This window comes from Pan troglodytes, chromosome 2 (genome assembly GCF_028858775.2).
Source record: "Pan troglodytes isolate AG18354 chromosome 2, NHGRI_mPanTro3-v2.0_pri, whole genome shotgun sequence".
Classification (NCBI taxonomy): Eukaryota; Metazoa; Chordata; class Mammalia; order Primates; family Hominidae; genus Pan; species Pan troglodytes.
In genome coordinates, this window is record NC_086015.1 from 58,986,216 (window position 1) to 59,013,770 (window position 27,555).

Consider the following 27,555-nt stretch of genomic DNA (forward strand, 5'->3'; position numbering starts at 1 on the left):
GTGCAGGGCTCCAGTCCCAGTTCCAAGAAGTCCTAGCAACTGCACAGCCCTGGTTAAGTCACTGAACCGCCGTGTACCTTTTCTTTAATGGAGAAAACAACTTCTCCCTTGCAGGATGGCTGAAGAGTTAAGTAAGATAACACAGGGTGGGTGCCTGGCCCAGAGTGGGCCCTCAGTAATTCTATTTTCTATCTTCTTAGGACCAGCCATGCTTGTTATTTTATTTTAATTTTTGGAGACAGTCTCACTCCATTACCCAGGCTGGAGCGCAGTGACGCGATCTCGGCTCACTGCAACCTCCCTACCCCAGGTTCAAATGATTCTCCTGCCTCAGCCTCCCAAGTAGCCGGGACTACAGGTGCCTGCCACCATACCTGGCTAATTTTTGTCTTTTTAGTAGAGATGGCATTTCACCATGTTGGCCAGCTGGTCACAAACTCGTGGCCTCAAGATCTGCCCGCCTCAGCCTCCCAAAGTGCTGGGATTACACATGTTAGCCACTGGGCCTGGCTGGCCAGCTGTGTTTATAAACTGCCTCCTGCACCCCTGTTGGTTCTATACTATTTCTTCCCTCTGTAACCGCCTTCTTAGAGACAAAGGATGTTGGCCTTGCACTCTGCAGCACCCCTGTGGGCACAGGTTTCCTAGAAACTAAGCCCCCCAGGGCTCTGATCTCTTTGGGGCCCTGCCTAGTTTCCCAGGAGGCTCCCCAGTTGTCTTATTTCTTCAGAGGGAGGCCGCAAACGTGAAGGGTCTGGAGGCTCTGGAAGATGTCATGAGCATCTTAGGAGCTCTTTTTGGGCTCTCAGAAACAGATCAGTTCACAGATGTGGGAAAGAAAAAATAAAACATGAGGCAAAAACTTGCAAGAAAATGTGGACTTACCAATCTCATATTAAGCAGATGGAATGTCAGTCTTTTCTATAGGGACAGGGTCATTAAATGCATATTTTTTGAAGTAATTTTAGGTGAGTCCCTTTGGCTCATTCATTATAGTTATTTATTTTCTGCTTCTATTCTGAAGTCAGAAAGATCTGGTGTTCATGGGTTCAAATTCTGGTGCCCGCATAGTTCCCTCCAGCTTCCAGATGGGAAAGCTCTCTCATCTGTTTTCCAGCCCAGCCACTCCAAAACCTCAATGCCCTCAGCTGTAGAACAGAGGGACAATGACAATATCTATCTATGAGGATTCCACGTGCTCTTTGGATGTTTTACAAATTCAGCAGAGTTGGGAATGTTCTGGGTGGTTGAGATGACACTAGGTCTGGCTTACTTGTCTTCCAGCAACAAAGGAGGAAACTTTTCATAGGGATTTGAAGCCTAATGTTCCTGAAGGTGACATGGAGTCTGCTTAGTGGATGGATTGTTGAGCAGGAGTCATTCTCCAGTCTTGGAAAAACTGTACAGAGACTCAACTGCAGGGGAGGAAACCAGGATATGGATTAAATAATGCATGTATTTAATGTACATACCTGTTGTTATGTGTATGTGTGGGTGACATTTACTGAATATTTACTATATGCCTGGCACTGTGCTAGGCTCATGACATACATTAGCTCATTTAAGGCACAAACCTATAAGGTGTGCATGACTCCTGTTCCCATTGTGCAAATGAGAAAACTGACTCTGAAGGCATGCTGCATGTACATGAAACAGGCAGGACTCAGCCCTAAGTTTGTCTGAAATTTTCAAATCTGGGAAGGAAGCAGACACAGATAGTAACTAAGAAACTGCTAAAGTGGTGGGGCCCGGTAACACTATGGCTTCTTACCTATAGAGGTGAGACTCATGAAATTCCCCACCCTCAGTACAGATAGCACTGGGCCAAGATCATGGGACACAGCTGAAGCCCTCGCGCTTGGTGGTCAGATGGCCCATGCTGTGCGTAGAGGAAAAGTACCAGTCATTACAACAGGGCCTCAGAAGACCTTATTCTCTCAAAGCCACTTCTTGCAATACTTGGACATCCACGATCCTTTCTATTTTAAAGACTTTTGTCCATGCTAAAAGGTCCAATTCCCCAGGAGCTGGGAAGGAGGTGAGGATTAAGCCATTGTGCTGGTTGTTTCCCCCTTGCCTGTGAACACTTGGCGCAACCTCGGGCTCCTGCCTCTGCTAGCTTGACAGGCTGTGGGAATCACTGGGAGTGGGTGAGGGGGGTGCACTGCAACTCAGTGCGCACAACCCTAGGTTCTCTTCCAGGATCAGCCCCAAGCAGACCTGAGGAAAGGCCTGGGACTTGGAGTCTGAGTAGCCTCTTGAGGTCACCCCCTTTTGCTAAGTGCTCCATTGTTTATGTTCTTGTGTCATGAATAAGCAGAGGCCACAGATTTCAGTCCACAGATTTCAGGAGTGCCATCAATGCAGTTTTATTTGAATTCAACCTAATTTCCATCAGAAGTCTTCATTATCCTAGTAGGCAAGAACTTTCCATGAATTCAGTGTCTCTCTGCCTATTCCCAGGGTTTACCTGAGGCCAAAGAGAGAGGGGGTTATTTAATCATGTCATCATGCAGGCATTTCCTGAGTCACCCAGTCGCATCTGGTCTTCTGTCATCAGTCCAGGCACAGGTCAGTGCTATGGCCTTCTCATTCCAAGGGAAGGTCACCTTCGAGTCAGTCGGCAGCTCCCTGGGCCTCACTCTGAAGAGCCTGCGGGAGCACGAACACTTCCCCACTGAGTTGTCTGTCTGTGGCCTCTGGGAGGCTGTCTCCTTTCTGGCAGTAGCAGGGCTTAGAGCAGGGATGCTTTCACATTCTTCCCAGCAATAGGAGAGAAAGGACTGTGTGGAGCAGAATACTCCTCACTGCTCTGGTAGTTTCCAGAGTTAGACCCAAGGTAGGAAGGCAGATGCCTGCCCAGACATCAGGGTGCATATCTTTCTGTCGGGGTCTACCAGCCCCTCAGCTTCCCTTTGATTCTCTTCCCTTTCCAGTCCAAATCATCTTTCCTGAGCAGCTCGTTCAGGAGGCTGGAGGTAGGGTGTGGAGAAGACAGGGTGCAGAGAGGACAAACTGGCCCAGGCAGTTCCCCTGTTTTTCTTCCTGCCCTGAGATTCCCCAGGCCTCATCTTTTGAGGGTCAAAAATCCAGAATCTGCTTCTTTGTTCTCTGGATTCCTGTGTGTCCTCCCTTCCCTGAGGCCTTAAGCATGGAATGCTTTAGCTGAGGGGACGGAGAAGAGCCAGGGGGTGCCAGGAATCTCCAGAAAGAAGAACAACTGGGTTTCAGAGCATGAGAGGCGCCGATTAACCTCCTTGTGTCTGGACCACAGTGCATTTGCTCATTCATTTACTCATCTAGCTTTTATTGAATGCTTACTGGGCACCAGCTATGCTTAGGGAATATGAGAGGTGAAGAGGAAACTTCCCCTTCACCCTCTGAAGGTTTGCTGAAAATCAACTGACAAAAGACCGATTAGTAGGAGAAAAGACATACAAAATTATTCGAACGTACGTAACATGGGGAATCGTAGGAGAATGATTATCCAATAACCCAGTGGGGTACAGAAGCTTACATATTGTATATACATTTTTCACAGGGGACAGGGGAGATGGGGACCCACCCTGGAGGAGACGGGCAGACATTAGGGAAGGTGAGGGGCAGAGCTGCACAGGGACAAAGGTTGTCTTATTATGCAGATAATGTCCCCCAGGTAATCTCTTGAAGCTACTCTCAGAAGAACAGATGAAAAGTCTGTCTGAGCTGGTGATGACTCCCACTCTCTTCTCTGGTCATTGATCTTTCCTGGTTATTTGATGAGATTTCTAGGGCAGGGGTTTAAGACAATTGCATTTCTTTTGGAAAAAAGAAAAAAGAAAAAAAAGCTCTCTTGGTCAGATGAGGATATTCCAAAGAGAGTCCCTCCCTGCACTTAGGATAAGAGGAGAAACAAGACTAGGCTAGAGGAACGTTGATTCTGAGGCAGCTTCTAAGGTCTTTCAGCATGTCAAAGCTCCAGTCTTTGGGATATCATTCTTTGAGTCCCAACAGAATGTTGGTGGAATGGAGAAATGTGTAAATTGAGGGACACTGAGATCAGACAGCCTGGCTCTCCCCTGAGGCCTCTGTCTACCGCGGGGGCTCTTTTGGGTATTGGCCCTGCTGAGAAGGAGTTGGAGGTGGCTTGCCAAATCAGATGGGAAAGTGCCAGCCCCACCTCACAGCCCACTCTCAAGAGACCTGACCGGCTCAGCCTGCTCACGAAACCTGGTGAGAGTCAAGGAGCAGTCGCTTAACAACAGAAGATGGCTTTTCCAGCCTCGCCATCTGCCTGATGAAGAGAAAAAATTGGTATTCTCCACTCCAGGGCTGACTCCCACATATTCTAAGGTCCTGAGATTCCAGGAAATGAGAGGGAAAAAAGTGCGTGATTACTCCAGAGTGCCGTCCGCCCCTCCTTAATGTTTCCCTGTCTCCTTCTCCCTCCCCTCCCTCCTCATAATCACCTCATGTGCAGCTCTTCTGGGAGGATCTGCCTTGGGCCAGGTCTGCTGCAGCTGATCACATCTGCCACCCAGGTGTTTGACTTTGAAGTGGGTATCTCCCTGGCCAGAGGGAACCAAGCCCAGTGGCTTGCCTTGCCAGGCTGCCTTGCTGCACGAGCAGACTCGTAAGCGCATGGTCTTCCCTTGGCTGTTCCTGGTGTAGTCATCCTTTCCATGTACAATGAATTGGAGATTCCGGGAAAAGAAAGTGATGGTCTTGTTGACCCACCACCAAGGGGACAATTTTGCTGTGTCAGGCTATCCCCAGAATAATTACCAGTTTTTGTTTTAACCTTCCTGTCTTTGTCTTTTAAAGGCCAGGAAATGCAGCTTCCTAACTTGCATGGGCCACATGGTCTTAACGTTCTCAGTCTTTTCAAACTCATTACCAACCTAGGATTCTGTGCACAGCCAAAAATACTTTCTCCCCCACTCCCTCTTCAACTGGTCTTAGGCTGTCATAAATTCCTGCTCATCCTACAGACCCTGCCTCTTTAGTGGAGAGTTCTTTCACTCTACCTCCAGATTAGGTAATTCGTTCTCAGAGTAATCTTAAGGTAATGGCCTAATCACCTAAGCAAATCAGTCATCATTACCTAGGGGAAGACAGAACCCATTTGAATATTGAGATGCATTAATTGGTGCAAATATTCTAGAGTGTTTAGGTAGCAAATGACTTACCTTGATACCTCCAGTTTGCATTTTATCTGACAGAAAAGAACACCGAGAGCACACTACATCTTACAGTTAGGGAAACCTCTTTGCCTTTGCTGTATAGGTTGAAAACAGGGGTGAAGGTAACTTCTTAGTAGGAGACTTGAGGCCCGTAACTTTCCTCTATGACCCTTGCTCTTCTCCAATATCAAGTTTGCAGGATGTTATTAGGCTTAGCAATAAAGTTTTTTAAGCTTCTAGCAGACACCTGGCACATACTAGAGGGCTTCATAAATGGGATTAATTGTGATTATTACTACTGCTATGATTACTATGTGATATAATTCCTATGAATCAAGTTATAAAATAATTTTCTTTTTTTTTTTAGAGACAGGGTTTCTGTCCCCCAGGCTGGAGTTCAGTGGCACAATCATAGCTCAATGCAGCCTCAAACTCCTGGGCTCAGGTGATCTTCCTACGGAACTTAGACTATAGGTGTACGCCACTGCACTCAGCTAATTTTTAAAAACTTTTTATAGAGACGGGGTCTCACTCTGTTGCTCAGGCTGGTCTTGAACTCCTGGCTTCAAGCAGTCATCCCATCTCAGCCTCCTAAAGTGCTGGGATTACAGGTGTGAGCCACCACACCCAACCATAAAATAATTTTCATCATGGAATAAGTCTTAGGTAATTCGGAGACATATCTGGTGAGCAGAGAAGTATGTTTCATTAAATAATTTACTTGGAAGCCAAAGCATGTTCAAACTTATCAAACTAAAATGACAGAGCCTTGAGGTCTGGTGTGTGTGTTAGGAAGGGCCGGTGGGGAAGTGCTGTAACTGGCCAGATTCAGATACAACTGATGGGCCTTTGGCAAACTCAGGGGTTCCAGGCTTCACCCAGTCAGGAGGGGTTAGAAACAAGATCACACTTCTCCATCCCTGGTGCCCATTGCTCCATGCAAGTCCATCTGTCATTTCTCACCCGGTAGGATGAGCACGCATGACCCCTACACAGTCCCCCAGACACAAACCATGCATCCCAGCAACTTCCCCTGTAGATTTTTCCAAAGCACAAATCTATTTGTGTCTCACATCCTTCCCTCCCCTGCTGAGAACCTTTTCATTGCTCTCTGTTGCTCTTGGGACAGAGTCCAAACCACATGGATGGCAGAGGTAGATGTCTGGAGAGAGCAAACTCCCTGAGAATAATTGATATCTCCATCCACATTGCATTCAACCACCCCGTGTGTGTTCACAAGTGCCTGCCTGTGCTGGGAGCTTCTCTAGGTACAGGGAATACAGCAGTAAACAAAGAGCCTCAACCTCTAGTTGGATGAGGATGAAACACAATAAATAATATAAAATGTCATTTAATGTCAAATATTGATAAATGCTATGAAGAAGCAGGTTTAACTGCTGACAAGAAAACCAACAGAATATTCCATGTATCGGATGGGTGTGGTGGCTTCAGCCTATAATCCCAGCTACTCAGGAGGCTGAGGCAGGAGGACTGCCTGAGCCCAAGAGTTGGAGGCTGCAGTGAGCTATGATTGTGCCACTGCACTCCAGCCTGGGCGACAGAGCAAGAACCCACCTCTATTTTTTTAAAGAGTATTTTTAGGTCAAAGTCAGTTTATTCCCTACAGCAGTAAGGGAGAATACAACCTTGATAGTCTTAGAAGTATCTCAGAAAGAGGAAGCCAGGGTGGATATTTACAGCATTTTGGAGTCTGGGCAGGTCTTCCAATGTGGGGATCTGGTTGGGATTGGGACGTCTCCTGAGTAAAGCAATAGTTATTATCTTTCTGAGCACGAATTTTCTGGAACTGATAGCAAAGTCATGAAAGTCATGTTGATGGAGGTGGCCTTGGTCCCCAGTCCTAACTGTTAAGCTGCAGGATACAAATTGTCTCAATTCTCTCAGGGCTAAGTATGCAACAGAGATCACCCCAGGTCATTGTCTGGGGATGTTCTGTGTAACCCCCAGCCTAGAGTTGCCAGATTTAGTAAACCAAAAATATTTTATCTGCCTGGCATGGTGGCTCACACTTGTAATCTCAGCACTTTGGGAGGCCAAGGCAGGAGGATTGCTTGAACCCAGGAGTTTGAGACCAGCCTGGGCAACATGGCAAAACCCTGTCTCTACAAAAAACACAAAAATTAACGAGGCATGGTGGCACATGCCTGTAGTCCTAGCTACTCGGGAGACTATGGTGGGATAATTGCCTGAGCCTGGGAGGTCGAGGCTGCAGTGAGCCATGATCGCGCCACTGCACTCCAGCCTGGGCAACAGAGCAAGATCTTGCGTCAGCAAAAACCCCCTTTATCTGGCAATCCTATTAGAGTGCTGTCAGTTTTTCAAATGAACTGTCTATATATTGAGTCTCGTGTTCCACAAGGTACCAGTTGGGCCAAGCTGAGCTCTGCAGCTCCCTGGAGACTGCGGCACAGGATGGTGTTCAGTTCACCACAGTTCCCTGTCAGCTCTGGAGGGAATTTGAGTTTGGGAGCTCCACAGGGGACTCAGGTCCCTCCAGGGAGCTGGGTGTGCTTGGGCAAGTTCTTCACCATCTCCGTGCCCTGTAACATGAACCTGACAGTCAGAAGGTTTACAGGCATCCCTCCAGCTCTGTGGACTGCCCACGTGGAGATTTTAGTGCTATTTTATATTAAATAAGTCATAAACATCCAACTCAGAGATGTTTGGCAACTATATGTGGCTGTTCTATTATTGGTTTGGAAATGTTTAGAAACTTGACCCCCAATTTTGTTATGGTCTCTTTAGTAACTGTTATGAGGTGGTGACCTAATAAGAAATTATTAACTAGGGAGCTATAACTTGGAAGCTTATAATTTTTTAAAGGACATTGATTTGTGCAGCCCTGATTAAAATACAATGAAGCCCGAGGCTTAAATGTTTTCTTCTGAAAGGTTGAAAGGGTGGGAATTGACTCTAAAAATGTATTGGCTTGAAAACTTTATTGAAATAATATTATTTGAAGAACTTTGTGAGCATAAAATGATCTGACAAAAACTGTTTGATGCTAGCTCCGGCAGCCTGGGAAAGCTGAGGGAATATAGGTTTCTTCAGATGAAGTCTGGAAAAATGCTTCCAGATTACCTCAGGGGTGAAAAGAAAATTATTATTCCATTCCACAACCCTGCTAATTCTTTTCAACATCAATCCAGCCAAGTAATTAGAACCCAAATGGAGGAAACATTTATAATTGTCATTTACTCTACTTTACCAAAGGTGACTGTTCCGAGAAGCTCTGACAGGACAAAAAAAAAAAAACCAAAGTGATTATGAAAGAAATGTGTGGCCAAATGGATCAGGCCTTCCTACACTCGTTCCCAGAAGCCAGTCACAGGCAGCAGGTAGGGATGGTTACAGATTAAAATAGGCCTCCTCAGCAAAGAAAATCTTCTGCTATGGCCTTGTCAATGGAGTGATAATGTGAGCTATTTCTCCTCCCTCTCTCTCACCACAGACATATATCATGGAGTGCTTTGTTATTTAAAAGCACGTATAAGAAAGATTACCAACCCCCCATACCACAGGGAATACTTCAGAAGTGAAATATGCAATCATTTAGGGGTTACATTTAAAATACCTCCTCCCCTTTTATCATTATATTTCTTCACTTGCACTAGGCTAAAATATGAGGTGTTTCTGCTGCTGTGAGAATTTTTTTTTCTAATTTCTGAAATAATACCATAGCTTGGAGATTAATGTTCAGGCTTTACCAAGATTATAACAAATGCATATTGCTTTGATCTAAATATTTCTCCAAAAGTTGTTGCTGATCATTCTCCCTTGCCTATAATCTTCTAAGAAAGCTTTTGAATTTGCCAGCCTGATACCCAGGGGGACAAGAGTGCAGCTGCCTTCCCTTCCTTCCCCCTCATCTTCCCGAGGATACTCTGTTCTCAGTTTTGCCCAAATTAGTCCCAGGATTTCAGTTGTCTTTTTTGTCCAACATTCCATCATGCAATTCATTAACATCTTCACATGAAATATTTAACAGATGAGTTATGTCCTAATTCACATTGCAGTTTTAAATTGTTATTCATGTGGTAAGTCATTTATCTTGGACACCAACAGACCTCCGGAATGGGCTCACATTTGATGTAAAGAAGGTTGGAGTTATTTTCCTTGATGCTCCAGAACAGTGCCCTTTTTCCAAACCCTGGGTTAATCATGAAATATTCCCAAAAAATGACATTCAGATTCGTTGTTAGTTCTACTTGCAGTTAACTGTTTTGAAAACAAACAGAAGAAAACATTTAAACAAATGTGGCTTGGGTAATGGCTATTACAGTTGACCGTTAACTAAGGCAAGTTGGAATCCAAACATGCCAGGCCTTGTTACTATCACTGCTAGCAATCTTTGCCATGGTGCACAAAGAAATAAAAATTCAGAGACTGTCAAAGTGGAGGTGAGACTGGATAAGAGATATTAACCAAGCCATGTAAAAATACCCAGTGCCCTGATTAAGAAATATGACCAGCAAGGAAGCTGATGATCTGGATGAGCATTTATCTGTACAATTTGGGTTTTGGGAAAAGTCACTCTACTCCTAAGAGATGAAATATATGGGAAATCCTTAGCAGGTAATTTATTTATTATTAACTTATTGTAGTTGTATTTCCTCTAATAAAACTACAATTTTCTACTATATTCCTACCTATGGATTGGAATCTATTAGGAGAAAATCTTCTGTTTGTAGAACAAGCCAGTGCAAGTCAGCTCTTGGATCTGTTTCTCTGCCTGGACACCACAATGAAATGGTAATTGTCCACATTTGCAATTGTCCAGCAGTAGCCAGGTCATTGAGAAGTTTTGTGGGCAGGTGGCCTGATTGATGCGCACAGGAAGCTGATGGCACCAGTATCATGGACAGCAGTCTTCTTGGGTTCTGTACCCTGACCTGTCTAACCTTGTCCTGAGTATGCATGAATGATCACAATTCCAGAAGGGGTGGGTGGCAGGACATCTTCTGCTTTCTTTTGCTTTTAACAGAGTGGTAGAAGCCGGGTAATTAGTAAAGAAAAGGAATTCACTTCTTAAAGCCTCTTCTCAGAGGCTGAGAAGTCCAAGTTCAAGGGGCCCCATGTGGTGAGGGACTTGCTGGTGGGGGCTCTGCAGAGTCCCAGGGAGGCACAGGGCATGGCATCGTGAGGGGACTGAGCGTGCTCACTCAGGTCTCTCTCCCTCTTCCTGTAAATCCACCAGTCCCACTCTCATGATAACTCATTAATCCATTAACCCATTAATCTATTAATAGATTAATCCATTCATGAGGACAGAGTCCTCAGGACCCCATCACCTCTTAAAAGTGCCACCTCTTAATACTGCTGCATTAGAGATCAAATTTTAACATGAGTTTCAGAGAGGACCAACATTCAAACCATAGCACAGGTTTTGAATGGTGGAGCACACCTTTCCTTAATCCTGAAGGAAAAAGATTAATTCTCTAAGAGCCTGCTTGGCTGATAGCATGATTTTGTAATGCATTTGCTCACTGATATAACACTCTAAGGAACATTCCTAGGAGTGGACAGTTTGCATTGGTCATAGATGAATTTTCTGCTCACTCTCAACATAATTGGCATGAAAGGTATATTAGCCATGAAACATAAGAATAAAGAATAAAAGCTCTAGGAGCAAGTCATAACATGAATGATGACAACACTATCAACTAGTTAGAGTGTTTTAATACCCGTGATTTTATTTACTCTCACTGATTTTTGTCCCACAAAAATTCTGTTCAGAAGCCAGAGCCGGTACAACTCTATTGGTGGAGACAGAGAGGTAAAGTGACATACCCAAGGGTACACAGCAGTGGTCTTAAAACGGGTTTGCAATCAGTTCTCGCAGCAAAACAATTCCTGATTGGAATTCACTGATGGTGGCAGGATTGTTTTTCTGCCTTTTGGATGAGCTCTCTATGTGTATGTGAATATATTGTATGACTGGAGGGCTGGGCAAATGGAAGTAGGGGTGTTTGGGTGAGCTTGTGTGCTAGGCATAGTGAGCACTATTTTGCAAACCAGATCTGTGCCCCTCTAGTATGTTGCAAGTTGAGGCCAACCCCACAGAAAATTATTTCTAAATGAATATGATATGAGAAAAGTTGTTTTATTTCTAATTTTATATGTTTTATTTCTAATTTTATATTTTGTGAGTTTCAGATTACACTTGAATGCATGTCTATTAACATGATATGAGATGCATGCATGATTTCATCTTGAATGCATTTAAACATAATAGCACTGCAAATGTAATTTGTAGTCTCAAGTTTTATAAAGCAAAATAAATAAATCTGGAGGGTGGTTGTTGCATTGATTTCTTTAGGGTTCATTCAAACTCATTTCCAACTTCCCCTTGCAAGTCCAGGTTGTCTCACGCTGGCAGTCCTGTCTGATCTAAACCCCCTATACCTAAGTCATCTCATTTCTTCTACCTCTGGGGAGTGGTAGTATGGACAGATTTGTGGAGAATTGTACCTTCCATCCTTAAGGAGTGCTAGGGTCCATTTCTTTTCTATGGTTCCTTCTGGGATCACTGGTCATCGTCCAGTAGAAGTCTCTGCAATGATGGAAATATTCTAGATCTGCATGGTCCAGTACCGTAGCCTCTAGCACCCTGTGGCTACTGGGCACTTGACATCTAACTAGTGCAACTAAGGAACTAAATTATGAATATTATTTAATTTTAGTTAATTTTTATTTAAATAGCCACATGTAACTAATGGCCACTAATTTGGACAGCACAGGATCAGAGCATTCAAGGTCAGCTGCCTGTCCCTAGATTCAAGCATGCTGATCATTGGTATTCTGCAAAGCAAATGGTCTATGTGTTTTGGATGATGCCCTGCATTCGTTTCTGTCAGCTCTGGGGATGCTGAAGTGTGAATCTCTCTTTGGTGATTTGACTGCTCTCCCCAGGCCTGTACCCCTGGCGGTTGTCTCTCTCACATCTTTTTCTCAATACACCTATCACCCAGCACATACTGGGTTTCTGATAAACATGGGAGAAAGGAATGGAAGAAGGGAGGGTAAAAGTAGATAAGAAGGAAGTTAGACAGTTGGGAAAAGAGGAAGTCTGGAAGGAAGATACTTTGTTGAAGTTTCGATATCTGTAGTTAAGCCCTCTTAGAGTATTGAGAGGAGTTGTGAGAACAGTCACACAGATAGTTCAAAAGAGAGGTCAGTGCTTCAGATTCCTGAATATTTCACATGAAAGGATTCTGGGCTCTTTGAGATGGCAATTCTTGTAACAATAATTTTGCTGTCTTGATTTCCAAAGACCATCCCAGTATCTTGGGGTCACTGTCCTAGGAGGCTCACCCCATATTGGCACATGGGGAAGGATCCTATGGGATAATATTTTCTGGATCGGTTGTGTTCCTGGGTGGTGAGTAAGATATCACCAGATGCAGTTGTGTAAAGGGACTTTGTCTCTATCCATGTGATGAAGATTCCCAGGAGGGGGGGAGCCCTGGGACATCTGTAATCAAATTGAAGTAAGGAGCACTGTGACCTCCGGGGAAATATGTTGATGATTTTCTGGACTGTCTAAAACATTACAAACCCCAGGAATGGTGATTTTTTTTTTCTGTAACTCTCCTTGGGACTTGAGTTTCGCAAAAGCATTTGCTGTCTTTGTTTTCCTTATTAAATTAGCAAGACTGACTTAAATCAATATACTGTTACGGCTTGAAATGTTGCTGAAAGAACAAAATAGACGGGCTTGACAAATGTCTCAGGTTCCATTTAGGTTATGTGGGGGCTGAAGGGAGAGAGTGGGACTCACTGAAGTAGTCGTGTTTTCTCTGATAAAGGTCAAAAAGAAGAAAAATGTGGACCAAAACTAAGGAAAATAGTGAAAGGAAGCTACACTTCTGTTTGTGGCAGGTGATATTTGTTTTTCTGAATAGAGTTGGCCATAGGATTCCCTTAAGCATTTTTGTTTATTTGCTGGTTTGTTGGGGGAGAGGGTTATTCTTATTTTTTTTTTTGTTGCCTTGTTTTTTGCACTTTAAATCATTTTCACACTCAAGAAATAATTAGCTCAATCCCGTTACTCTCGATCCCTTACTCTCATTCTCCCATTTCCCATTTTACAGGCCCTTTCCCTAGCACTTCCTCTGCAAACTTTCAGAGTGGGCTTTCTAAAAATATAAACCTGATCCTGCCACTTCGATACTAAAGACCTTCAATGGCACCAATGGCAGATGTCAGAATACTTTTTCTGTAAAGGACCAATAGTAAATAACTGAGGTTTTGTGGGCCATGCAATCTCAGTTAAAACTACTCAGCTCTGCTATTGGAGTCATAGACAGTGTGCAAACCAATTAGTGTGGCTGTGCTGCAAGAAAACTTTATTTACAAAAAGAGGCTGGATCTGACCATTGGACCAATCTCTGGCCTACAAGATACTCTTGAAGTTTTGGCCTGACATTCAAGACCTTTTGCTATTTGACCTCAGCCTGAACAACTGGGTCCCCGTTCCCATTCTTCTCAAGCCTCCAAACAAATGATGGTCTTTAAAAAGGTTCTCTCCCTTCCCCTCCCTTCCTGTTTCCTCCATTTGGATTGCCATCTTCCCTGGCTTCTTACTGTTCTGTGAGTGGGCTCTCCATGCCTCACCTTACACAAAGCTCTCACCAGGCCAAGTCAGCCCCATTCTCTGCACGCTCCAGTTCTTTATGCCTCTAGTGTAGCTTTTACAATGGATCTACTCCTCAACTGGACGTGGAGGGAGCTTAGTACCCGGTGTAGAGCTTAGTACTCACTGAACAAATGGTCGTGAAGTTGATCCATCAATGAAATTGTGAGTCCCTTAATCATAGGAGAGTATATTAACTTATGGGTAAAAGAAAACACTGCAAACCCCAGATATGCCACAGGAAGCCAGGGGCCAGTGTTACTGGAAAGGGGATGAGGTCAGCCAGCCGGAACACAGCTAGGTCAAAACTAGCAGAACAATTGCAGCCAGGACTATCCAGGAGCCTTTGGGCAACAACCTCATGGTGCAGGCAGGGGTGTGAGTGAGGAGAGAGGGAAGCAGTGTCTAGTTCAGGGCATCAGGACCAGGACGAGGATGCAGCCTGCTGGAGGGAGATCAGAGAGAAGCAGCCTGCATGATTAATGGGATGGAGGGACTGACTCATGAGGAAAGATGAAAGCGCCCCAAGGAGCTGGGGTAGAGGACCGACAGGGGCAGATGAGAACAGGCTGCAAGTATGTGAGATGGATAAACACCCAGCGGGGAGCAGCTGGCTTCATCAGGGAGGTGAAGATGAGGGCTCCATCAGAGAACGGGGGTGGGGGTCTCAGAAAGGGCATCAGGAGACTCATGGAAGCTCAAGAGATGACAGGTGGGCCCAGGACAGCTCTGGGCTGTTGGAGGGAGAAGCACCATGGAAAGGCTACCCTGGAGTGACTCTTTCAGGGAGCCCTGATGCTCTACCCTGTAGGGCCTTGCAGCTTGCCCTTGGCTCTGAGGGGTAGCCTTAGCCTTACTCTCTTCCTGACAACCTGGTGGGGGCTGGCTGGGGAGTACTGTGGAGGGGAGCTGTAAAGAGGCACACAGAGGAGGACACATGAACTCATTTCCCACCCTCCTCTTAGATACCAGTTACTGGTTGTCACAACAATTTTGAGGCCTCTCCTCTGAAGTCAGTTTTCAGCCAGCCCCTGCCTATCTTTGGTGAAACCGGAGATACGTGTTCCAAGCCCAGCACTCACCCCCGCCTGCCAGTGCATCTGATCAGAATTCAGCCCAGACCCTGTTTTGCACCCTGCACCCTGGCCTGTCAGGCATTTGGAAGATGAGATTTATTTGAAATGCAGTCAACTACCATCAGACTCAAAATCAGCTTCCTTGAGGCATTCTCTGAAATGTTCTCCAGTGCCGGGAAGAACAGCTTTTGTGTTGTGTAGTCTGGCCACGTGGCCCACATCACAGTAGGTCCCCAACAGCTGATTTACTAAAGCCATCCCCCACCTTGGCTGTGCGTGAGAATCATCTGGGACACTTTTAAAACATACCCAAACCAGCCACATGGCTCACACCTGTAATCCCAGCACTTTGGGAGGTTGAGGCAGGCAGGTCACTTGAGCCCACGAGTTAGAGATCAGCCTGGCTAAGATGGTGAAACTTCATCTCTACAGAAAATACAAAAATTAGCCAGGTGTGGTGGTGCACACCTGTAATCCCAGCTACTCAGGAGGCTGAGGCATAAGAATCACTTGAACCTGGGAAGCAGAGGTTGCAGTGAGCTGAGATCACACCACTGCACTCCAGCCTGGACAACAGAGTGAGATTCTGTCTCAAACAAACAAATGATTCGCATAGGTGTTACTCTTCTATGTTTCTCTCTAACTGCTGACTATAATACCACTTGAAAGTTTTTTTAAAAAGCAAGCATTTACCTATGGGTCGTCTGTGTACTCAGCATCTTGCTGGAGGCAGGGGTCCAGCAGGGAGCAAGAACAGGTCCTCATTCTTGGGAAGGTTGTGGTCCAGAGAACGAAGGACACTTAAGGCAGAGCAGAATGAGCCTGGGCACTGACATGGTGCATTTCAGAGGCTTTTCACATTCTGCATGTTGCAGCCGTGCACTGCTCTAGTCTTTATCCTAGAGTCTGAAATTCTAAGTGCAAACACAGATGGCAAATCTCTCCCAATGTACACACCCAGTTAACCTTTACTCTCAGGGCTTGCTTCAACAATTTCTTTAGGAAGTAGAAATGCCCTTGACAGTTATCAGGGTAATAACAGCCCAAGACCTTTATGAATCTCCAAGTTCCTGAAGCCAGCACAACAATGATTACCCAAATGGGAGGTCCAGTATAGTGGCACGCAAAATTTTTAGAGTATTTAAGTGATTTTTTTTCTTACAATTGTGTATTTCTTTTGATGGGTGTTCCAATATTATTTAGGTTGAATTACTGTAGGTCTTTAAGCAAAAGAAAGAAATGTGGAAGGAAAATAAGAGTATTGGTGGTATGCAAATATGGTAAAAATTGGGAGGTTGTGTGCAACAGACTACAGTTTGCAAAACTGCACTGGGGTAAATGACGTGCTCCAGGGAATTCAGTATTCCCTGTAGTCTCATTCTTCTTAACGCCTCTCAAGTTTTCCCACCATCTGAGGAGCATTTTGCCCTTACCATTTTACTTCCTGAGATGGTTTCAAGTCTTTCAAGTGGTTTGGGCTTCATGGAGAAAAATAAGGTGAACTTCCTCATGTTATAGTTTTGAGGTTCCACTAAATTTCACTTCCCAAAGTTTCAAGTCACATTCTTAACCTCTTCTCTTTTTGGCTGTTTCTGTCACTAGAACTAGCATTCACAGTTGCTTTAGGAAGCTTTTCACAGACAAAGAAAAAATTACATAATTTTACCAGAGTTCCGTGGGAGAGAAGAACCTTGAGATGTGGACTCTAGGAGGCCAGTTAAACTAAGACACATTATAGTAAAGTGACTCACTTCTGAATTCTAGCCTCATGACAAGTGCTTTTCAAATGTTACGTCTCAAAAACACATGCAGAGTACACATTTTAGACATGCAAGTTCAAACAGTAATAGCTGATACAGGAACTGACGCAATAGTGATCTTTTGAATTTTTTTTTTCTTTCCTCTTCTCAGCTTGTGTTGGGGTGGGGGTAGGGGCAGTGGTGCAAGCATATGAGTTTTAGAAATGCCGAAGTAACATGTCTCCAAAGAGCCATCTGCACTGTGCTGTTTGTTTTGTATCGAGAGTTCTGTGAGTGCAGGTAAACTTGAGAATTCTTTACCTGAAAGATAAAATGTTTTAGTTGTATGCTTCACTGTACATTTTATTTTATATGCTTATATCAGCTTCTTGCCATGACGGATAATTTTCAATGATAATCTTAAATAATTGTGTAAAGGGATCACTAATGCCTTGTTTTATTTATAATTTGTCCCAGCTGTAGGCATTCAGATGAAACTTGAATTTTTCCAAAGGAAGTTCTGGACTGCCAGCAGACAGGTAAGTTATAATCAGCATCTTGAAGCATTAGCGACACTGTTATTATACAGGTGTTCACATTTGGGTACCTGGAGCCTGAAAGTGCCAGATTTCCGATGAATGTTTGTAAAATCAACTGCCGGCTGCTCAGATTACCTTTCATTTCACTGCAAAATAAAGGGCTGTCAGCATGTTAGACACCACATGCTGAGCAAAGCAGGGAATTTGCTCCTAGGAACAGTTTTAATTGTGGGATCAAGATAGTGACCTTCCAAAGGAGTTTTTCTTTTAAGTATTGGGGCCTTTGTGAGATTTTCATACTGACTTTCTCCTAATCCTGTGGTCGTGCCTGGTTACTTACTTGTGAATCTCATTATCAAAATCTAGAAACCCTTTACGTAACTAGTTTCTCCAAAACATGTATCTGACTTCTTTGTTCACAGGGTCTACCTTGGAGAATCTGGGAACATTGTTTTCTTTTCGCTATGCTCTCTGTACTAAGTCATCTCAGTGGTATTTGTTGAGTAATTTGGTAGAAAGGGCCACTGATAAGTTGCTTCCATCTGACCAAGAATAAATGTTAGAATGGCTTATCATCCTTTAAATTAAGATACTTTAGGAAGCTATAAACTAAGGAGATGGACAGGGGTTTTTTAAAGTCATTGAGAATTAATGAATTTTAAATTAATTACATAATTGTATTTGTAGTTACCAAAAGATTTGAGATCTTAAAAAGATATCATTACTGTTTAATGACAACATAAAGTAGATTTTTTTTTTTTTTTTTTGAGATAGTCTTGCTCTGTCTCCCAGGCTGGAGTGCAGTGGTGCGATCTCGGCTCACTGCACCCTCCACCTCCCTGGTTCAAGTGATTCTCCTGCCTCAGCCTCCTGAGTAGCTGGGATTACAGGCGCCTGCCACCACACTAGGGTAATTTTTGTACGTTTTAGTAGAGATGGGATTTCGCCATGTGGCCAGGCTGGTCTCGAACTCCTGACCTCAAGTGATCTGCCCTCCTTGGCCTCCGAAAGTGCAGGGATTACAGGTGTGAGCCACTGTGCCTGCCCCCGCTGCTCAGTTGTTTCATAGATCTTTTATTTTACATTACTACTTGGAATTGATACTGATTCCAGAGATAGTAGACAAGACACATCATGGAGCATTCCTTTTCAATGAAATTGGGTATTTGAATTCTAGCCCATGACTTGGATAGCTTGTCCTTAAGTAGCTCAGTGGCAGCCACAGCAGGCACTGGGATGCCCAAGTAACATAGTAACACATTTCCCTCCACTTTTTGCCTTCACAGTGTGCTTCCCTGGATGGCAAATGCTCCATCAGCTGTGATGATGAGGTAAGACGGCCTCCTGGTCCTGTTTCTACCCCTGTGGAGAGAAGGTGACAGATGGTGCTTTATGACCGAGGGAATGCCCTTATAAACAAGGCCAGGTTGACGCATTGTACTGGGCCAATCTTAAAAAAAAAAAAATCATTTGCTTTATTTGCTTTGTTTCTTTTTTTTTTGTTCCCCACCTCCCATCAGTTTATAACAGCTGGAAATGTGCTTTAAATGTCTCATGGATAGCACTATTGGAATTTTGACATTTTGTAGGAAATAATACAAACTCCTAACTCCTACTGTTTGAAGCTCACATTACAATTCTCAAACCTTTTTCTACATGCCTTAATCTCTTTCCATCCTTGTAACAACCGGTGAAATAGGTAGGACTTGTTGACCCATCTTGCAGATAAGAAAAACTGAGGATCAGAGAAATTAAGTGATTCAGCTAATTTCATGTAATAAGCAAACAAAAAACCTAGGAGTTAAAAACTTTGAAACTCAAAATGTTTCTTTGTAGCATACTGCTTCTCTCCTACAAATCTTTTCTTTTTTCTTTTCTTTCTTTCTCCTCTTCTGTTCTCTCTCTCTCTCCCCATCTCCCTCCTCTCCTCCCCTCCCCTCCTCTCCTCCCCTCCGTTCCTCACCCCTCTCCTCCCTTCCCTTCCCCTCCCCTCCCCTCCTCTCCTCTCCTTTCTTCTCCTCTCCTCCCCTCCCTTCCTCACCCCTCTCCTCCCTTCCTCACCCCTCTCCTCCCTTCCTCACCCCTCTCCTCCCTTCCCCTCCCCTCCTCTCCCGTCCTCTCCTCCCCTCCCTTCTTCACCCCTCTCCTCCCTTCCTGTCCCCTCCTCTCCCCCGCCTCCCCTCCTCTCCTTTCTTCTTCTCTCCTCCCCTCCCTTCCTCACCCCTCTCCTCCCTTCCCCTCCCCTCCTCTCCCCTCCCCTCCTCTCCTATCCTTTCTTCTCCTCTCCTCCCCTCCGTTCCTCACCCCTCTCCTCCCTTCCCCTCCCCTCCTCTCCTCTCCCCTCCCCTCTCCTCTGCTCTCCTCTCCTCTCCTCTTTTTCTCTCTCTCTGCCTTTTGGGAGGAGGGATTTTAATCCTACACATGCGCAATGGAAGAAGAAACTATGCCACTACCCAAAGTGTTTCCATCTGCCTTATGTTTTTATACCATGCCATCCCATACCCTCTGCCCCATGTTTTGGAGCAGGCAGAAGCATGGTGGCCTTTTCACTTCTCCTGAGGTAGCCTTTCTCTCTCTGCATCAGTGAAACCGCAGTCAATATGTAAACTAGACCTTATAAATAGTCACATATTTATATTCCTTCTGCTTATCACGAGGACTTAAGAAATCCTAACCAAACAATTTCAACACAGAAAACATAGATTAGGAAGTAGATTTCAAAAAGGTGGACAAAGGAAAAACAAGTAAGGAAATATAAAAGGAAGTCCAGGATGAAGTTAAAACAAAATGCTCGGTCCCAGAGGATCTGGCTGCTGGTTAGAAAATCATAATCATTGTATAAGTCACAGTATCAAAAAAAAAAAGCCAATCAGCAAAGTTTTCTGCAGAAGCCCAAGTTTCTGTGATCATCAGATCAAAACTAATTTCCCCTTAGGAAAGAATACCCTGTGAAGTTGTATGGTCCACACCCTTTTCAGCAAGTTCAGGGATAATTTTTGTAGGATAGTCAAGTGGGCCTCAAGCCTCTCCCATGTCTTTGAGACATTTATTGTCTTATTGGAGTGCTCAGCTCAAGAACAACACAACTCAATAGTAGTAGTGATTAATCAGTGTCTCGAGGCCCTGTGTTAAGCTCTTCACTTGCACAGTGGGTATAATTATGAATCCCAGTTTTACAGTAAGAGGAGTGAGGATGGTTAGTTGGTTAGTTGGCTGATTGTACAGATGGTTGGACGGGTGGCTCACAGCTAGGGCAGTAGCTTGAATAGTTGGTTGGCTCATTGGTTGGTTGGTTAGGTAGTTGGTCGATTGATTGGATAGATGGTTGGATAGTTGGTTAAACAATTTTATAACTAAAGCCAGAGACAGTAATCTTCCCAGAACCCACACTGCCTCAGTGCATCCTTATATAAAAACAAGTGGAAATGGATTTCCACTTAGAGTTGGAAACATCCAATACATGTTCATTCTTCAATGACTGCTTTCACAGGCAGTCTAACATGGTGGTTAAAGGCAAAACTATTTACACTGACTAGCTTCAAGTTGTGACTCTGACAGTAATAAAATGTGTGACCTTGGGCAAGTTTCCAAATCTTTCCATGCCTCAGTTTTCTCAACTATACAATGGGGATAGAAATATCCACCTCACAGAGTAGTGGTGAAGAATGAATAGATAAGATATGAACAATGCATGGTATGGCTCCTGGAAATGATAAGCATTCAGTAAATGTTGGTTATAAATTAAAAAAACAAACAAACTCTGAAGATGTTTTCTTCCATGCTGTGGTTTCAGGTTGCTGGGTTTGAAACCTCAGACAGCAATGGTATATATACTTTGGGCAAGTGACAATTTCCCCTGGGCATAGTAAGCACAGGCTACGACCTCTTGCTCACTACTAACAATGTTCTTTTAGCAACCGTTGGGATAAACCCCTATTCAAATGTCATTTAAAGGTCCACATGCTTTGAAAATTAAGCCTCGAAGTTGCCCTGATTTCTGAACTTGATCTGATGCTCAAATGTCCTGAGTTTGTACTTTGAAGCTGTCATCCATTGTCCTCTTTGACTCTTAAATTTTGGTTCCAGGCAACCAATTGACACTGTTTTAAATAGAAAAGTCAGTCCTGCCTTCTCACCAAGGCCCCTTTCCATTGTTTCAGCAGACTCTTGCCATGTGTCATTCTCTTTTTTGTGACTTTTAATTAGGCATATGAGACCATGTTCCTCCTCTCCCCCAACTGCCCTCGAATGATCAGGTCTCCATTAAAAACAGCTGTGGGGGCTCATTAAGTTCAGTGGTCTGGCTTCTCCATTGCACTTATGACCTGGCCCAACTCCCTCGGGCTTATCAGACACACTTAGCCTTAGATCCACTCCAGCCCCTTTGTCTCCCCCATCAATGCACTCTCTGGGCCTTGGCAGGAGTGCTGTGGCTGGTAGGTGGAGCCAGTGTGCCAGATGCTCTGCCATCTTGTAGAGGTGCATCTTTGGTTGGCCCAGTCAGAACCTGAGCCATGTGACTTGAGGCCCTGGCCATGGGGCTGACTTTTAAGGAGCTCCATTTCACCCAGGGTGAATGTTAACTTCCAAGCCATTGAGGCAACAGTTCACACACTCATTTCTTCCTTCAAGACATCTTTACCGAGCCCTTCTTAGGCACCTGGTGCCTGGCTGAGCACTGGGCAGTCAACGGGAAGCAAAGTCAGAAAAGGCCCTGCTCTCCTGAAGCTTACCGGTTAGCAGGAGAGATAAACTTATATGATCATCAATTGTGGTAAGTCCTGCAGAGTAAACTGACATGCGGTAGTCAGGGAAGGCTTCTCTGAGGGGGTAACATTTAAGTCAACCAAAGAAGGAGATGATATTGAAGACAATTCCTGAAGCCTGAGAAGAGCTTTGCAAGCAGAGACCACCACTGTAGAGGCACCAAAGTGGCAAAGGGTCATTGTGGTCAAGGAAAACACAGTTAGCATTCAGGACAGAAGGGAGGAACGAGGGCCACGTTCACCTCTGATCTCAGTCTGACCTGCAGGTGCTAGTGTTTCCTCACTGCTTTCAGTCTCTTCTTCCACTCACCTGTGCAACACTTCTCATCTCCTGATGAGAGTACCAGGAGTTAGCAAAGACGGTGGAAGGTGAGAAGGTGTCTCCTACTGAGGCATTGGAAGAGGTGTGACGGCAGCGAGAGAATCGAAAACTTCATGATCAAAGTCAGCTCTACCCTTTCTTGTTCCAAAGGAATAGAGGCTAATAACCCTTATTAAAAATCTCTAAGACTTTTCGAGGGCTTGTAGGCATTTCCTCTGGCATCAGAAAGACCTGCTTGAGTTATGACAGGGCAACGAGAAGGGCTGCCTCCAGGCAGCCAGGCGCCTGCCTGCATGTTGGACTGCCCACCTCAGCCAGAGGGTAGGTTTGAGGACGATTTGAATAGCAAAGGAGGACAGGGGGGCACAGGTGACCCCTACCAAGTGCATCTTTCCTAGGTGACCCCTCTGCAATAAATTTTTTCAAAAGACAGTGTTTTGATATGATCGTTAGTTAATGAAAAGATAGAGCAAATGATGTGAAGTAAGTGTCAAGCGTATTCCACAAAGGAAATATTAGGGATTGGATCATGAGACCTGGAGAAAAGTAGCAAGGAGTGGCACCTTCCTGTGCCTGATGTACAGAGATTCAGGCCTTATCCTCAGATGCAGGAACCTAGTGTGTGTGTGTGTTTCTCTCTCCCTCTCTCACCACAAATGAAGACAACAGGCAGTGCAATACCGGGTTTCTAAGTGAGTTGTTTCTCCAATCAAACAAAAGGCATCCTTCCAAACAAAAGGCAAAAAGCAGCAAAGCTCAGCCAGTCAGCCGGGACCTCCTGCTATGAACTATGTAACAACTTCCGTTTCTGAAAAACTGTACAATTGTAGCATTAGGATACTTGTAAAAATGACACATCATAGGTGACCAATGAACATTTGCTGAGCAGATGGAAGCCTGTGTTCTTGGAGGACTTACTATGCACTAGGTACTATGCTCAGTACTTTACATTCACCCTCCCATTTAATCTCAGCAACATTATGAAATAGTTGGTGCTATCTCCATCTTTCAGATCAGAAAACAGACTCGGAGTGTTAGAAAGACTTTGTTCGAGGTCACACCGATAGCAAATGTCATAGTCTGTGATTCTCAAACTGGTGTCTTAGCCTTTGGGCTAGTACCCCTTCCGGTGTACACAAGGTTAGTACTGCCATTTGTCACTCCCAGGCACCCTGCCCTTCCAATCTGTGACTGCCCAATTCCCATGGCCTGGGTTTGGGCTTTAACTTCAGGTATCTACCTGACCCACCTCTGTGACTAAGAATCAGACTTCTCTGAGTAATACGGAGCCATCCGAATAGTTGCAGGAAGATGCCTTTTTTAAAACATCCAACTTCCCTCTGTGCTCTCCACCCTGCCCTTTATTGCTGCATTTTTAAAAACAACCTCATCCCCAGATGTTTTGCCAAAGGTAGTTGTGGAGTAGGTGCTTACAAGTGTCTGTTTGAACTCCTAATTTCTTCAAGCTCTTCAACTTGTTAGTGCACCCTTGAGGCAGGGTGACAGATAGACATCTTCTAAGATGTTGGGATTAATTTGGGAGGAAAGGGTAGCACAAGCGAGGGAAAGCTGAGAAAATAGTTCCCATTTCCTTTTATTGGACAGGCCATATGGAGAAGGGAATTGAATATTGTTTATTGTAAAGTGATACGGAAAAAACAGTTGATCAGACTGGACTCTAGCTAATTCTGTCCTAATTTATCCATAAACCCAGCACTCTGACCCCGTAACTCCAGTGGGCTCACTCCACTGCACTCTACTTCTCAATAATAATTTAATCCAAGTGGTCATTGACAGGGAGGTCTGTTTAGAAAGTCATCTTGTCACTCAATTTGCCTTTTAATGTTTACAGTTAGACAAAGTAACAGCAGTGTCTATAAAGAAAATGTGGCTGGGCACGATGGCTCACACCTATTATCCCAGCACTTTGGGAGGCCAAGGCAGGCAGATCACTTGAGGTCAGGAGTTTGAGAGCAGCCTGGCCAACATGGTGAAATCCCGTCTTTACTAAAAATACAAAAATTAGCTAGGCATTGGGGTGTGCACCTGTAGTCTCAGCTACTCAGGAGGCTGAAGCAGGAGAATCACCTGAACCTGGGAGGCAGAGGTTGCAGTGAGCTAACATCACGTGCCACTGCACTCCAGCCTGGGCAACAGAGTGAGACTCCATCTAAAAAAAAAAAAAAAAAATGCAGTGGCACCTTTCAGATTCAGTGACCAAGGTCTACATCAATGACACAGCACCCTGCCTTGGACTTGTAATTTTCCTCAGTGATTTGTAAATCCCAATGTTGACAGTACCTGTTTCTTGCTTAATATGGTGCACAAGTCTTTTTATACTCAGTGTGACCTTGAAATTCAAAGTTAGCCATAAACAAGTATGGTAAGGCATCTTCTCTGCTGCCAAATTTCTGTCCTGGAATCTTAATATAAGAGGGAAAAAGTTGATTTAAATAGTGTTAAATAGAAGCATGGTATAAGAAATAAATACCAACTGGTACTCAGTGTAGAAGAAATAAATGCTGTTCCCCAGCCCATGCACGGGAAACGTGTCTACTTTGCTGGGGAAGATGTGAGGCCAAGGCCAGGCACAGTGGCTCACGCCTGTAATCCCAGCACTTTGGGAGGCCAAGGCGGGAGGATCACTTGAGGCCAGGAGTTCAAGACCAGCCTGGGCAATGTGGTGAAACCCTGTCTCTATTTTTAAAATACACAAAAATTAGCTGGGTGTGGTAGCATATGCCTGTGATCCCAGCTACTCAGGAGGCTGAGGCAAGAGAATCTCTTGAACCTGGGAGGCAGAGGTTGCAGTGAGCTAAGATTATGCCACCGCACTCCAGCCTGGGCAACAGAGTGAGACTTGGTCTCCAAAAAAAAAAAAAAAAACGTGTCCCCCTTTGGTGGAAATGGAAGCTTAGGCATGTTGTCCTTCAGGATCCCTGGCCAGTTCTCCGCCTTGTTCCTCTTCCCATCATTGTTTGCTAGGATGTAGAGCAATCTTACCAAAATGAGTGGTTCATTAAGTATATTTTTAGACTCTAGCCTATAATGGACATATTTTTTTCTTCCATAGATTATTCTGTAGCAAGTTGTGGAGATGGATAGAAAAAATCCCCCTAAACTATGTCTTGGTTCAGATATTAGCTCAAGAATTGCTATGCCCAGGGAGTCTAGGAACCTATAATTGGGGTTGATACCACTTGACCAAACTGACCCAGACGTCAGTCACTTTTATTGTTTTTACTTGCTTTCAGCCACAATAATAACACCCCAGACACTTGGTACATTGATTTTTCTGCCATTTGTTGTGGTTTCCTTTGGTAGCAGGTGTCAGACAAGATCTGTCTTAGATATCCATAGAGATTAGATATAAATATAGGTATAGATATAGATACACACACACACACACACACACACACACACACACACACACACACACATACATTATATAAAGGGATTGCTTTTTTCAAACAAAGAAAGCCTTCCATGAGCAGGCAAAATCCCTAGACCCTAACTGTGTCCTGCTGTCTTTTAGAAAGTAAGGGTGGGGGTCAGCCAGTAGAAGGAGTGTGGGCTTTGGAGTCCCATAGCAATGGACTCAAGTCTCACTTGTGTGTGTGTGACCTTGGAGAAGACAACATCTCACAACAGTCCCCAGAGTGTGATGTTCCCCTTCCTGTTGTGGGGTGGGGGGAGGGGGGAGGGATAGCATTGGGAGATACACCTAATGCTAGATGACGAGTTAGTGGGTGCAGCGCACCAGCATGGCACATGTATACATATGTAACTAACCTGCACATTGTGCACATGTACCCTAAAACTTAAAGTATAATAATAATAATTAAAAAAAGACAACATCTCAGTTTTCTCTTCTTTCCAAGAGAAAAATTCCCTGCTTGATGCTGTGAAAAGTGAGGTTTTCATGAGTCGATGTCTTCCTGTAGCTACCATCCTCCTTATTCTTCTTCTTACATTCTTATTGTTACTATTATTAGTGACAGTCATGTTTTACGAAAAACTTCTTTGTGTGATAGTTTTCGTCTGGTATTCTCCCAAGGAGGCCACTCCCCTATTTTTGCAGCTTGGTTTTCCAAGTTCTGAGTTAAAGCAGTGTTTGCCCCTGCTCCAGAGCTCTCAGCTCTGTTCCTTCCACACCAGAAGTGGGAGTGGGAGGGAGCAGGGCAGACGCCTGAGAAGTGAGTCTTCTGATCTCCCTTCTACTGGTGCCGGCTGTTATAAGGAGCATTATAAGGAGGGCCTCGTTCTAAGAAGAAAGGTCAGAAAAAGAACCAAATGTTTACAGCAAATAATAAAAAGTTATTTTGAATATTTTTCTCTAAATAAAGTGGAAAGTATGAAACTGTGTTTATTTTTTAAATAAATTTAGGTTATATTTGCAATTGTACTCTAATTTTCCAAAGAAACAAATGGGGTTTAGGGGCCAGGAGTTTAGTGTTTCTGATAAGATGATAAAATAGCACAATATGAAATCCTTCACTTTATATTTTGACTTTTCTCAGAATGACCACAAAAAGGGTAAAATATAGTAAAGAATTTGATCAATTTTCCTAGGTACTTTTCTTAGTCCTTTGCTGTTGAAATTATTCTCTTTGGAAGTACAGCTCATGTTTTATTTGTAGCAAGTATTTTTTCATCTTTCTGCCTCTGACAGATTCTAATGTGCCAATGGCTTCCTGTGTGATTGGAGCTGTTTAACATTACTTTCATGGACTTCATGAAATCTTGCCTCTTTGTCAAGATTTTCAATTGACTTTATAATCTGTTTGCCTTGTACCTGTATTGCATTGCTCAATATTTACAGTATTAGGCAAACGGAAAGATATTGACCAAAGATGTAGGTCTAATAGCAAGAGTACTAATTAGTTAGAGATGTTGGAGTAGGGACTAAGTTTTAATTAGGAGTAGAGGTTATGATGATTTGTGGCCTTACATGCAGCTGTGGGGATTTGAATATTGACAGTATCTGAATATGGAGGCCACTTCTGTACTCAACATGTATTTACTGACTCAGCAGAGGTTAGCCGCCCCTTGCTTCAATGTCTGTATCTGCAGAATGAGCATCATGATGTTACCTGAAAGGGATCCCAATCCAGACCCCAAGAGAGGGTTCTTGGACCTCACACAAGAAAGAATTCATGGAAAGTCCATAGAGTAAACTGAAAACAAGTTTATTAAGAACGTAAAGGAATAAAAGAATGGCTGTTCCATAGGTAGAGCAGCCTCGAGGGCTGCTGGTTGCCCATTTTTATCGTTATTTCTTGATGATATGCTAAA

The 27,555-nt window shown here is 44.1% G+C and overlaps 1 protein-coding gene across 3 annotated transcripts in view; it reads left to right on the forward strand.

Moving 5' to 3' along the window:
- Window positions 1-27,555, forward strand: part of CACNA2D3 (calcium voltage-gated channel auxiliary subunit alpha2delta 3) — a 943,155-nt gene that overhangs the window by 821,686 nt on the left and 93,914 nt on the right. For all 3 annotated transcript variants that reach the window (XR_008546971.2, XM_016941319.3, XM_016941320.4), the window contains 2 exons: window positions 17,111-17,172; window positions 18,459-18,503. Coding sequence is in view for 2 of the 3 variants with exons in the window: in XM_016941319.3 (XP_016796808.3) it covers window positions 17,111-17,172; window positions 18,459-18,503 (107 nt within the window). In the remaining variant the exon portion in view is untranslated. The remainder of the gene's footprint in view (window positions 1-17,110; window positions 17,173-18,458; window positions 18,504-27,555) is intronic.